The sequence below is a fragment of the Amblyomma mixtum genome, chromosome 3 (genome assembly GCF_055824585.1).
Source record: "Amblyomma mixtum isolate Tamu chromosome 3, ASM5582458v1, whole genome shotgun sequence".
NCBI lineage: Eukaryota > Metazoa > Arthropoda > Arachnida > Ixodida > Ixodidae > Amblyomma > Amblyomma mixtum.
In genome coordinates, this window is record NC_143014.1 from 213,947,033 (window position 1) to 213,960,327 (window position 13,295).

General features: G+C 44.7%; 1 protein-coding gene, 1 long non-coding RNA gene and 1 pseudogene across 3 annotated transcripts in view; 2 read left to right on the top strand and 1 right to left on the bottom strand.

Annotated features, from left to right (window-relative positions):
- Positions 1-1,559: 1,559 nt before the first annotated feature.
- On the bottom strand, positions 1,560-8,338 carry LOC149353608 (ubiquinone biosynthesis protein COQ4 homolog 2, mitochondrial-like; annotated as a pseudogene). Its single transcript, XR_016291017.1, has 6 exons — positions 7,431-8,338; positions 7,194-7,310; positions 7,020-7,116; positions 6,843-6,945; positions 5,396-5,619; positions 1,560-1,704 (listed from the first exon to the last, which is right to left on the bottom strand). The product of XR_016291017.1 is annotated as a ubiquinone biosynthesis protein COQ4 homolog 2, mitochondrial-like (transcript).
- The window catches only part of LOC149353609 (phytanoyl-CoA dioxygenase domain-containing protein 1-like), a 56,521-nt gene continuing 51,287 nt past the window's right edge, over positions 8,062-13,295 (top strand). Inside the window, exon 1 of the mRNA XM_089582683.1 lies at positions 8,062-8,230. Coding sequence (XP_089438809.1) covers positions 8,186-8,230 — 45 coding nt within the window. The 5' untranslated portion in view covers positions 8,062-8,185. The remainder of the gene's footprint in view (positions 8,231-13,295) is intronic.
- LOC149353610 (uncharacterized) lies at positions 12,059-12,670 on the top strand. Its single transcript, XR_016289593.1, has 3 exons — positions 12,059-12,099; positions 12,378-12,512; positions 12,598-12,670. It is a non-coding gene; the product is annotated as an uncharacterized LOC149353610 (long non-coding RNA).

Consider the following 13,295-nt stretch of genomic DNA (forward strand, 5'->3'; position numbering starts at 1 on the left):
CTTTTCAATCAGCGCATCCAGATGCTGGAAACAATGATCAGTGAGCACGGTGACAGTACTGGCAAAAGCGACAAAATGAGAACAAATGCACCTTCAGTTCAAACAGCACAACCGCTTACGGAGCAAAGCATTTGTTACCTTTGAACATACCTTCAGGATTGTCGCATCACTTCTACACTGATACATACACATGCCTGAACACACTTTTGTGCATGCATTCATCCACATAAACTGATGCATGCTTCCATGTTACAAAGGCTGACACTGTTCTGAAATTCCACTCATAGCATGGAAGCAACACTGCTTTTACACATCCACTGCCTTTACACTGGAAGATGCACTTTTGAAAGCATAACACTAATGAAACTTAATTCACTTTTTGAAAGAAAAAAACGTGATGTGAAAATGTGATGTAGCAGCTAGTTTATCAGCACCAATATATCAAAGTGGTGGCACACATAAATGACACCAAAGTTTCACAGCAGAATGTTGCTTTATCTAGTGTTATGCCTTACAATGCCTCATTAAAGGGCATCTGCATCATTTTTTTAGAATTCCACAATATTCATGGATTCAAATCTACATAGGCTGTAGGTAAAGCCTGCCATTTTTTTTTTTCTGCACTATCATTTAAAATGGCAACATAATCAACAATTAAATCTCAACCTTGTCCTCAGAGTATCAGAGAGCAGAGAAGCTCAGTGATAACGTCACGGACGGGGAGATTTTAAATTTCCACTGCCCTCACGCACAGCTCGCCGTCCATTGTTAAATGCTGCCAAACAACGCTCTGCAGGCACTTCCTTCGATAGCACTGGTTTTTTAAGAAGTAAGCCTTACTTTCCCCAGGGAGCAAGAACACGTCTGTGTGTGCCAAGGGGAGGGGGGGGGCATGTAATGTGTGTGTGTGTGTGTGTGTGTGTGTGTGTGTGTGTGTGTGTGTGTGTGTGTGTGTGTGTGTGTGTGTGTGTGTGTGTGTGTGTGTGTGTGTGTGTGTGTGTGTGTGTGTGTGTGTGTGTGTGTGTGTGTGTGTGTGTGTGTGTGTGTGTGTGTGTGTGTGTGTGTGTGTGTGTGTGTGTGTGTGTGTGTGTGTGTGTGTGTGTGTGTGTGTGTGTGTGTGTGTGTGTGTGTGTGTGTGTGTGTGTGTGTGTGTGTGTGTGTGTGTGTGTGTGTGTGTGTGTGTGTGTGTGTGTGTGTGTGTGTGTGTGTGTGTGTGTGTGTGTGTGTGTGTGTGTGTGTGTGTGTGTGTGTGTGTGTGTGTGTGTGTGTGTGTGTGTGTGTGTGTGTGTGTGTGTGTGTGTGTGTGTGTGTGTGTGTGTGTGTGTGTGTGTGTGTGTGTGTGTGTGTGTGTGTGTGTGTGTGTGTGTGTGTGTGTGTGTGTGTGTGTGTGTGTGTGTGTGTGTGTGTGTGTGTGTGTGTGTGTGTGTGTGTGTGTGTGTGTGTGTGTGTGTGTGTGTGTGTGTGTGTGTGTGTGTGTGTGTGTGTGTGTGTGTGTGTGTGTGTGTGTGTGTGTGTGTGTGTGTGTGTGTGTGTGTGTGTGTGTGTGTGTGTGTGTGTGTGTGTGTGTGTGTGTGTGACAACACTCAATGGTACCCATAAAAGATGGCATCCTCATACGAGTCCCACCGGTGGCAGCCCCTGCCATACCAGGGCAGTGGCACACTGCACCAAAGCACCACGAATGGTATGAGGACTCCCAGAGATCTATGAACATTAAATAGAGAAAGACCAATTCTGCATATAGGACAGGCACTAACCCATTAGCTATCGCATCATATTCTTAAGGCGGATCAGCATATAGTACAGGCACTAACCCATTAGCTATCGCATCATATTCTTAAGGCGGATCATCGCCCAGATCAGAAGGGGTGCAGCGGCGTCACGGCGGCCACACAGAGCCATGCAGAGGTAGAACTATTAGCTATGCGGCATTGGGTTACATCGTGCAGTGCAAAGACTGCGTTCACAAAGTGAGCAGGCGTCCACCTTCTCACAAGTAGGCAGTCTTAAGTGTCTCTGCAGACTTTTCTTCTTTCAAAGCAAGTGTTTCTGGGTTGTTTGGTTTATGGTTTATGAGGGTTTGATGTCCCAAAGCAACTCAGGCTATGAGGTACGCCACATTGAGGGGCTCTGGAAATTTCAACCACCTGGGGTTATTTAACATGCACTGACATCGCAGAGTACATGGACCTCTAGAATTTCACCTCCATCGAAACTCGACAACCGCGGCCAAGATCGAACCCGCGTCTTTCGAGTCAGCAGCTGAGCGCCATAACCACTGAACCACCATACCAGGACTGCAGATAAGGACATCATGACCCCAACCCGGCACTGTGCACTGTGGAGAAGCCTGAACGCCGCAGCGGTTTTAATTGATGATTACGTCAACATTTCTAACACTAGCCCAAAAAGACTGCACGCTTTACCTTCAAGTTCCAAACACTCGACGCCTTCGAGGCCGTCGAATTCTAAAGCCCCCTCAGTTGCCCTTTGCACCAGTAATATCATGTCTGATAATATCACTACAGGGAAAGATCGTTCATTTCAGTTATAGCCTTATAAATTGTTTGGTCAGCTGTAAGTGCCTGTAACAAATGCTATGCAGATTTCAAGGCATGTTTAAACTCCAATGTTATCGGTGCGTGGGCTAGTCCGGTGGAAATACTGCACCAGGAAAAAGTGACAAATAATTACAATACTCTCCAATGCAAAATTTGAGCACAGCTTGATTTTGCAATATACTGAGGAAGAAAACTTGGATGACGCTTAATACCCCTGTCAAGTGCACAAAATAAAGTGCACTTACCAAGAGTGTCACTCTCTAACAGTGCACTCTAGCACAGCTAAACAGCGTAACATAAGTGCACTCGCCAAAGTGCGCACTCACATCGGAGTGCGTTCACAGAACGCACTTTGAGGGCTCAGTGCATAGCCTTGCCTGCAGCGACTTCAAAGCGACAATATGTATAGTGCATAAAAAGTACTTACAACTTTATTTTACATGCTATAACACTGTTAATGATGGTAAATGATAACACATGCATTTCTAAATATAGCTTGGTGTTCAATCTACTGGTCACCATAATAAAACCTCCTACACAAATGTTTAAAGATGCCACTTGTGGTATAACCCAAGCTAAAGCTTAATTGGGTCATGACACCAAATTTTCGAACATAAACTGCTTATTCCCCACGTAGAAAAGTACATAAGGGCAACAAACATCAATTGCACATGGTATATATGGGGCATAGTAAGTAAAACACCACAAAACCAAATAAAATTTTGCCTCGATTTTGCATAACAAGTCTCAGTGCAATATTCCACTGTTAGGTTCCTTCTATCAAGTACAGATTCTTTTTCAGGGGCAGCCAAACATTTTTCATTACGAGTGCACAAAAGCTCCTCACAAGCTCTCAGGGGGTGCCATCTTGAATCATGCTGCGCAATGTAATAATCATTCAAACCCCCATGAATGCCATAATTTTACAATGTCACTGTTACAGTGTTTACAGTTTACTGCCTGCTGGTCCTGCTTTTGTAGCGCACATAACTCTTACTACACACCCTGCTCTACTGCAAAACTTCCTGGCATAACAAGCCAGGCAGCTTCACAACTGGCCAACAGTGCAGCGGTGCACGTAATTCCCTTCCAGTGAAATAGCTTAGAAATGTAAACACACTTGGGAAATGGAGGACAATTGACAAAAAGAAGTGCACAAGAAATAGTGTGAGACAGGCTCTGTTGTCTTTATTTTTCTCACACACTTGTTATCACTTGTTGGTAAATTCTTTTTCCATGTTTCATTTCATTTGTGCTGTCGTTTGCACTTTGGTGGAGCACAGTGATAGTGAGACTGCGAAGCCGCAAGCCATGCATACTTCACAGTTCAGAGCTGCATCTTGTCAACTTCAAGCATAATTTTCACTCTACTAAAGAAACCCTACACCTCTGTTTTCAGATTCACAAAGTAACTTGCTGTTCATCGGTCAGTCATGTTAGCAACACTGCCACACTAATCGCTCTGAGTAAAGAAGAGAAATCATGTCCACTGACTTCATAGCCCACACTGCAGATGACCCAACAGATGAGCTTGTGAGGAGCTTTTGTGCACTCGTAATGAAAAATGTTTGGCTGCCCCTGAAAAAGAATCTGTACTTGATAGAAGGAACCTAACAGTGGAAAATTGCACTGAGACTTGTTATGCAAAATCGAGGCAAAATTTTATTTGGTTTTGTGGTGTTGGGTCACAAACCCAGCCCAGTTGACTTCATGCAAGTAATATTACAGCAAAGCAGAGTGGCATAGCTTTTATAATGAGTCATAGACCTGTGTTGACATCACACAATTTTTTAATATGGTGGTCCCTGTCGGTGGGAGGAGTTTTTGCAGTCTCAATTTTAATTTTTTTTTTTTCAGAACGTACAGCATATCCAGGGCACTCCACTTTGAGTATTATTTACTCGAACACAAAACTGCAACCTGTTGAATGACCATGCCAAGGTCCGCTGCATGGCAGCCATTTCACACAAACGAGAAGAAACTTTTCAAACAATACACCAAATGTACAGACAGTGTGTTGAAGCAATTTGCAGCATTCTGACAGCAAGTGCCAGTTGCACTCGCTGTCACTGCACTGCTTCTAAACAGAAGCAATCATCAAGTTACTGAAAAAGTGCCTTTGAGAGAGCTCGAAGAACAATAATATGAGCTGTTGAATATGTGACGTGAATCTGTTTCAGCTCAGTTAATCCCAGCCTTTAATTAAAGCCAATCTAGAAAGTCACTTTCCAAACCACACAGCAGACTAGTCAAACTCATTCTGAAAATGCATTATGGCAAGTCTTGATCACCGAAAGGAAACATTTTGAGCAAAAGTACATTTCTGATCATTTACTGCCTTCATAGCAAGACCAGCCAAACAATTCATTCTATGCCATCAAAAAGCTGCTCTCCATGAAGCATTCCAAGGTTAAAAGGAACGTTCAGAATGGTGTACCATCAGCAATAAAGCTGCCTTGGTGGTAAGGTTAAGCATTGCCTTGGTGGCAATGCTTAAAGTGAAAAATGAGTAAAAGGAGTCTTTTATGCAATAAAGCTGCCTTGGTGGCAATGCCTAAAGTGAAAAATGAGTAAAAGGAGTCTTTTATGCAATAAAGCTGCCTTGGTGGCAATGCCTAAAGTGAAAAATGAGTAAAAGGAGTCGTTCAAGCAAAAGCTTGGTTATCATTTCTAACAAACCCAGCCCAGTTGACTTCATGCAAGTAATATTACAGCAAAGCAAAGTGGCATAGCTTTTATAATGAGTCATAGACCTGTGTTGGTGAAATGGCCAAGAAAAAAAAAGGGGGGACAAGTTCTGGAGCCAAAATAAAAGGCACCAAATATAACCTTACTTGGGCTTCAGGCGCATTGCTCCAAAAACTGCACCAGTTGAGCACATGGGCATCTTGGTGTGGATGGCTTCAACCCACTTCACAGTCACTTCACCAAGCATGTGGATTGGCATCTCGAGGATTGTGTGGATCAGGTCGTGCACCTCACGGTATCTCTGAGCCACATAAGCCAACTCAGCGTCATCAACAAACTGCACTGGAAGCCTGGAGTCAGGTGACACATTCTGCAAAACAAAAATCACAAGAAGAAAGGAAAGTATTAGAGTGACACTTGCCAGCAAGGACAGAGTAGTTGTGCACTCAGACTGCTTAGTTTACACAGCACTCACCACAGTAGCGTTCTAAAATGCACAATACACTTTTGAACGTACACAGCTCCAAGAAATTTGATGACAACTGTGCTGCAATATTTATCAATGACAAAAATTAACTAGGCCAGAAAAGTATAAAGCATTTCATGCATAAGCTGAATCCGATTTTTTTCTGCTGTGCCATCATTTCGTTTTATAGAACCGTTACATGCTCCAGTAAAATTAGCTTTTGGGCTAGCTGGTTTGACACTTGACACACAAATGCATGGTTCGTCTGTGTGTGTCTTCATAAAGTGAATTCGGTTCTTCTGACGCAGTTATATGTCAAATGTTATACCTCTTTTGCAAGCACATTCAAGCTTTAACAGATCCATTCACAAAGATGAAAACAGAAACACCAGTGCTAAGATGGAGTGAGCCGCAAGACTGGCTTTACACACTAAGGAGCTGAAACTTCATTGGCATAGCTGCTTAGAACAAAATCCCATGAAGACACTAAAATTCTAGGCGGATAAGTTCCGCCTTCCATGCCATTTGGCCGATAAAATGTCCATATAAAAGTATGAGTAAATCACGGGTGCATTCAGCTCAGGGCTTAAAGTCGGAGCAACTCGGGGCAATTCGGACCAACCACCAATAAAGGGGGGTCTATGACCTCAGCTGCTGACAAGCAAATGAGAGATAATTTTGTCCTTAAATTCTTAATATTCTTTGTCATTCAGTCCATACATAAACATGAGATGGTTTTTATTGTCTGCAAGGTTGTATATTTGATCATCCATCAGTAGGTCCCTGGCTGGCTTTCATGAGAATGTGGTGCACATTTTTTTCTTAATGGTACATATTGTGTTCCACATGTTATACATGTACCCAGTTCCTTTACAATATCACGTATGTTGGACCAGTGGAGGCTGACCTTAAGCCGTTTCTTTTGACCATGAAAATGCACCGTAAGCACTTGAGTAGCACCTGGCAACAACTTCTGCTATGCTGCCCCTGGTCCGCCTTCTGCCGCTATCACATTTTATTACTGCGATCCAACATGTGAACAGCACGCAAAAATGCACATGTAAAGGTTTCCACGCTTGTTCTTACTTTCAGGAGGAACTATCAAAGTCAAGGGCACCGGTACCCACGTTGTCATGCAGGAACTGGTAGTACGTGTAGCCGAAAGTGTAATCGGGAAGGCGGCTAATGTAGTCCATGGCCACTGAGCGAGTGTTGATTCTTGGCCGGTCTCTGCGTCAGATCCGCCAAAACGGTCGCCATGCTATGCCCAGTGCTACCAACCTCTAAAAACAGCATGCCCGCACCTTAATATCTGTCAGCCTTCTTCGTCATTCGACATCATCCTGTGCAAATCCCGAAAAGCGTAAGACCCTGTAACTTCTCCAAAGACAGCCACCATATCTGCAAGGAGTAAACCCAAAATCTGTTCAGTGATGCACAAGTTCTCCTTCACAGCATTTAAAAACAGTTGGTATTACCATCTCTAAAAGGGTCAGTTATAGCATCGAGTGCAGAACCGACCGATATCGGAGCTTTCTGCGCGAAAGTTGTCGGTATGTGGCCGGGATACAGGGACCCCTGCTCAACCAGTGGCTCTGCAAGAAAACATCATTCATCACTACAGAATGCTACAGCGGGCACTGCTTAGGAATCACACCAATCGGAAGCAAAATATAAGCTGCCTACGTGCTGCCACAGGTCACGTTACAACTCACCATTATGTCCCTGCGTTTCCGCATTGCTCGCCTGTGCAAGCGACCGAACGGTCAACAGAAAGGGACTGCACCCAGGCGTTTGTGCCGGAAAATGCGGTAAGCGGTCGACAGTACGTTTAACAGAGCGGCGACGATAGGATATAACGGTTGGCAAACGCAGCATTGCGTAGTTGAACTGGCAAGCCAGCTACGTAACCCTCAAAATCTTCTCCGTCGACCTAAGTAATTTCGTTTCACCGCCAAACACGCTACATGCTGATACCGCTGGGTGGTCTCAAATACAGCGAGCATGTCACCAGTCATCTTTGAGACAATTTTGTAAATATTTATTCTTCAGAAATCGGTATGAAGATGCGAATTTTTTTTTAATTTATATAAATGTGCACTTAATAATTAAGAGAACAAAACAAGAAACTCACCAGCTAAGGGTACAGAAAAAGAGGCCAACTAACAAGAACTAGTGATGAATGAATAAAAAATTAGTTAACACGGCAAAATATGACATGAAATAAATTTTAGTGACTTCGGTTATGGACGCGGGCAAATATCCATTGTCAAGATTATGGATGAGCTATAGAAAACGAAAGTGCAGACAACAGGCACACTTTGAAGGCCCCCGGAATGACAGATAAGATGTGTCGGATTACATTTTTTGATAAGACCGCGACTGCATCCTGGACCCGTACTCAAGCGCAGCTTTTGTGCCACGCACTACCACACGTTTGGGACGTTGAACTGAGTGAACGATCCCGCCCATGGATGATTCAGGCGACTTCAGCTTCACCACGTGCGTCGAGCAAGCGAGAGGTTGTACATGCGCAATGAATCTCGCCGGTACTACGAGGCCACGGCATTGTCAACCGAACCTCTCGCATGCAAAGGCGTAATGCGTCGTGTCCACAGCCACACTATGAGGAACGCGCATAATTTGCTGAGTCATTGTACCATATAGATATATATATATATATATATTGTCACCGACAAACGCAGCAGAAAAGCGGGAAGCTCAGCGTTTCCTAGGACGAGGCTCGCCGAACCGCCGAGCTCATGCAAAACAAAGACAACGTTAGGCCACGCGCTGGGAGCCAAGGTTCGGCCACCAGGTGGCGCTGGCAGCAGTGTGGCAGCGCGTGGCCATATTAACCTCAGTTCTGTAGCCTTCGATCCCAATGTGACTTGTTTATAGATGATATCTTAATGAATTATTTGTGGTATCTACTTTATGCTTTGTTTTTATTTTGCGCACATGTTTGTGAGTGCCGAAACACAAGATGAAGTGCAAAACAATATATTAATTTTTTATATATTTATTTATACATACTGCAGCCCTATTGGGCTATTGCAGGGGTGGGTGTGAACAACACAATGTAGAGAAACATGGAGCACAATGGCAAACATCCGAAACAATATGAATGAAATACAAGAAAAACAGCAAAAATATTCAATAGCCGCTAAAAACAGCTCTAAAGATAGAGAGAATTTAACATTCAATTACACGCGGAAAGAAACTGTATTTAAAAGTGTCCGTGCGGGCAAAATAAGGCATGATGTTTAGGCTGTGGTGACTTCTAGTTTTAGATGGTATAGCAGGGATTAGGTAATCATTAGCAGAGGTCCGGCAGGAAGAGTTAATAATGCAATCCAGAACTTTTAAAGACTCAGTAGGCCCAGTGATGAAAGTGTTGTGGAAGGCGAAAAATACCTACCAAACCTGTGGCATATGAAGCGAACGGCTTTCTTCTGCACTGCCTCGATTTGATTAATTTCGTGTTGTTTGTGCGGGTTCCAGACAGGGGAGGCGTATTCGAGTAGTGGACGGATTAGTGATTTATACTTTAGTAGTTTCGTATCTCTAGGAGCAGCTTTTATTGTGCGACTGAGGTATCCTAACTTTTTAAGTGCCTTTGAGATTATTAAATCTATATGTTTGGACCATGACATATTGGGTGTGAAAATAAGACCAAGGTATTTGTATTGACTCACACTCTGGATGGGGGTATTGCTAATTTTGTATGTAAACACGGAAGGTGCCGTTCTATTAGTGAAAGTCATAACAACGGTTCTATGGCAGCAGGCAGGTGTAAAATGCAGCAGTGTCCTAATGGCTTCAAATCTGGTGAGGTTAAACATATGGAGTTTCACTGTCAGCAGCAGCACGAATAAAACTATGTATGTCGGAGATCAGTGCATTATATAGTTTCAAAAGCGCAGTATATAAGCCCATTTGCATGCGTGTTAACATGAAACAAGAAAACATGCATATGTTACAATGTATAGTGCTGTACATAAGTTACATCATGAATATTAACAATTGGTTGTGCACAAATTCTCTACTCTGTGAACTGGACTTCCTGTGCCTTCTTCCTACCCTTTGAGGCACTTTGTATGCACATTTGCAAATTTGCACCTTTTTCTGAGAGTGCGCTCTCGCTGAATTTCTTTATTTCATGCGAATTTACCACCCTTCAACTTGCACATAGGGAACTTTCAATGCCAGCTTGTGAACGCAGCAAAAAAATGTTTTGCAAAACAATGCGCTTCGAAGCGCGTTCCCTGCCAATTTCTTGCTGACAGATTCTAACAGAAACATGAAGGCTAACAATGAGGGTTCAGCTTAAGTTAAGGACAACGCAGCGAGCTATGGAAAAAAAATTATTGGTGCAACATTAAGAGACCAGAATCGGCGGAGTGGGTGAGGGAACAAATGCGGGTTAGTGACATATTCTAGTCGAAATCAAGAGGAAGAAATGGGCTTGGGTAGGGCGCGTAATGCGAAGGCAAGATAACCACTGGTCTTTAACCTCTTGAGACCCCGCGTGCAACATATTGCACATTCAAATTTCCGCGCTCCGTAAACAAAATGGGCTGAAATCGAAACCGAAACAGACTCTCCAAGCTCAAGTAGAGACTGGCAGTGCCATCCGTTGGTGTTTCATGCAACTATAGACCAGATTTTTGAGCCTCTCCTGGGCGCGGCCATTTTGCACCGACTGGCGCGCTGCGGTGCGGGCGTTTCTTTGGGGACTGCGGGGCTGCGGCAGTTCCGCGGCCGCGCCTGCATATAGCCGCGCTTCGGGCGCTAAAAAAACATTGTCGAGCATACTTCCGCTGCGTGGCTGTGTTGCAGGAAGTATTTACGTTATCAAAGCGATAACACTGACGCGTTTTAATGACATTTAGTTTGACATTCAGGTTAATTGTGCCGGCGCTTAGAACGCGCTCGTGCTTATATCGAATTCCGTCTTGGTGCTCCACCGCAAAGAAACTTTTTGTTCAATATCAAGAATTAGGTGTGCGGCTAGTATGCAGTTCCAATTCCCATGCACTCTTATTCCTTCCTGCCGGCCATAAAGCCACCCCCCCCCCCTTCCACAAACGGCTTTCTTGTCGCCGCGCCAGTTTATCAACAAATTACCGCTGTGAGCTCAACTAAGTCGCAGCGCCAACAGAAAACAAATTTTGTCATGGTTTATGCAACCTGGTGCATAAAAACGTACTTTCGCTTAATTTATAAAAGCTTGAATAGATATGAGCAGCTAATCCAGCTTTCACTAATTCTGAGGTCCGAAGTCGCGTTATGCTATTCAGGAGCTCTCGCCGCGTGTGAGAGCGTTGCGTAGGCGTTTGGCTAAGTGTGGAAAATGTAATGAAATCGCGCATATTTTCCTATGAATAATGTAGATACCGCACCGCTGCGGTGGCTCAGTGGTTACGGCTCTCTGCACTGGCCCAAAAGACGCGGGCTCGATCCCGGCCGCGGCGGCCGAATTTCGAAGGAGGCGAAATTCTAGAGGCCCGTGTACTGTGCGATATCAGTGCACGTTAAAGAACCCCAGGTGGTCGAAATTTCCGGAGCCCTTCACTACGGCGTCCCTCATAGCCTGAGTCACTTTGGAACGTAAAACCTTAATAAACCAAACCAAGCTAAGGTAGATACCAACAGCAGAAAGATACTATAGATAAACCTTTACCCCCCAGATACCTCTGACATGTGTGCGGAAAAAACAGCTGAAATCGGTAGCGGTCGTGCTTACAATCCTGTGCATGAAATGTTCTGAATGGGAACAAGAGCAAGCTCAGCGCAGGGATGCTGAACACGTACTGGTGATCGAAAACACGCGCTCCGTCGGGACAACCTTCAGTCTGCAGCTCGCCTATCCAGTTACTACTCCACTGAGTCAAGTCAATAGATCTACATTCTAATGCATAATATTATCATAGATGATATCGCACGTAAAAGGTGACAACAAACGACACGACAGCGCAGAAATCTGCTTCGAAGTGCCGGTTTCCAGTCCGTACACTACCTGGTCGACTACCCTCTGATGTCACGTTAACGAGTAACTGCGCACAAGATAACCGCAGCACTGTCTGGAAGAGGGCAAATGTGAGTAGTGACGCACAGCACACACCCTCATACGTTAGCTGATGGAGCACAAAACGGCAGAAGCGAACACGTAAACATGCGTTCTATGCGCGGCGCCGGCGCGACCCGCAGTCCCTCGGGCCGCGCGCGCCGACAGATGGCGACTGGCGTCGAGAGTAGGCGCGCGTCCGCAGCCTGCGTGCGAGGGTAAAAAAATCTGGTCTATAGGCGCGAGGTGGCGCTCATGCTAACAAACAAAAATGGCGTTTTTCAGCCCGGAGGTTTTCTATCGACGCCGCCAAGGTAAATCGTTTTCCTACATTTATAAATGCTGTGATGCTCTTGAATATTATTTTACGAGCTCATGAAGGACTAAGGTCTCCTTCACAACCGCTATATCTGCCTTCACTTGTCTGTTTTCTTCATTTCACTCGTAAATTCGATGTGCAACAGGTTGCACGTCAGGACAATGTTGACCCTTTGTGACTGCTTTTGGCAGAACACATTATTTTGATTTTCTCTTTCTCTGTCTTGAAATTAGGGGTCTATTTAATGCAAAAAGTAATGAAAAATCTCTTTAGATGCCGCCGATGCTTCTGCCATCCAAATTCTTGAGAGGATTGCGGCAAATGGAGACAATTCCGACTTGGACTTGTCAGACTCGGAAGATCCCCCGGATGAAGCAGAAGTGAATGTGCAATGCGACCGAATTCGAGGTAAAATGTCGTGGACTTCGTTCGTTTTGAAATTTTACTGCAACCCGCTTCTGTCCTTTTATATCAATTGTTATATTTATTGCAGATGAAGAGGAGCAGGATTGCCATTACGATTCAGACACCGATGTCGATGACAGCGATAAAAGTGTTTCCAGTCAACTCATGCCTTCTCGCGAAAGGTGGCCTCGGAAACAAGACTACGCATCTGTCCTTCCCCATGTACCTGATGTACCGTTGTCTACAGCCGACGAAAGAGATGGCTGGTGTGCGAATCAATACTACTCAAGGTACATGGATGAGCAGGCATTTGAACTTCTCCACGAAATGACAGAAGTTTCGCACCTCCAGCGCGCAGGACGCTCGCTGAACTCATCTCCTGGGGAAATGAAGATATTCCTTGGAGCTTCATTGCTCATGAGTGCCTTGGGTTATCCTCGAGCAAGAATGTATTGGAGCCAAGGAACGCGTGTCGCCGCCGTAGCCAACAAAATAACGAGGGATCGGTTTTTTCTCGTCCGATCTAACCTCAAGGTCGTCAACGACCTCGCTATTTCCGACAAAGATAAAGAAGCCGATCGGCTGTGGAAAGTCCGTCCTCTTCTTGACATCATTAGAAACGCTTGCCTCACTCTGCCGCGCACACCAAACATATGCGTTGACGAGCAAATTATTCCTTTCACCGGTAAGTGCCCGGTGAAGCAGTTCGTTCCTGGAAAGCCCAACCCGACAGGCCTGAAGAACTTTATCTTGGCAAGCCCTGAAGGCCTTGTGTTAGATTTTGAG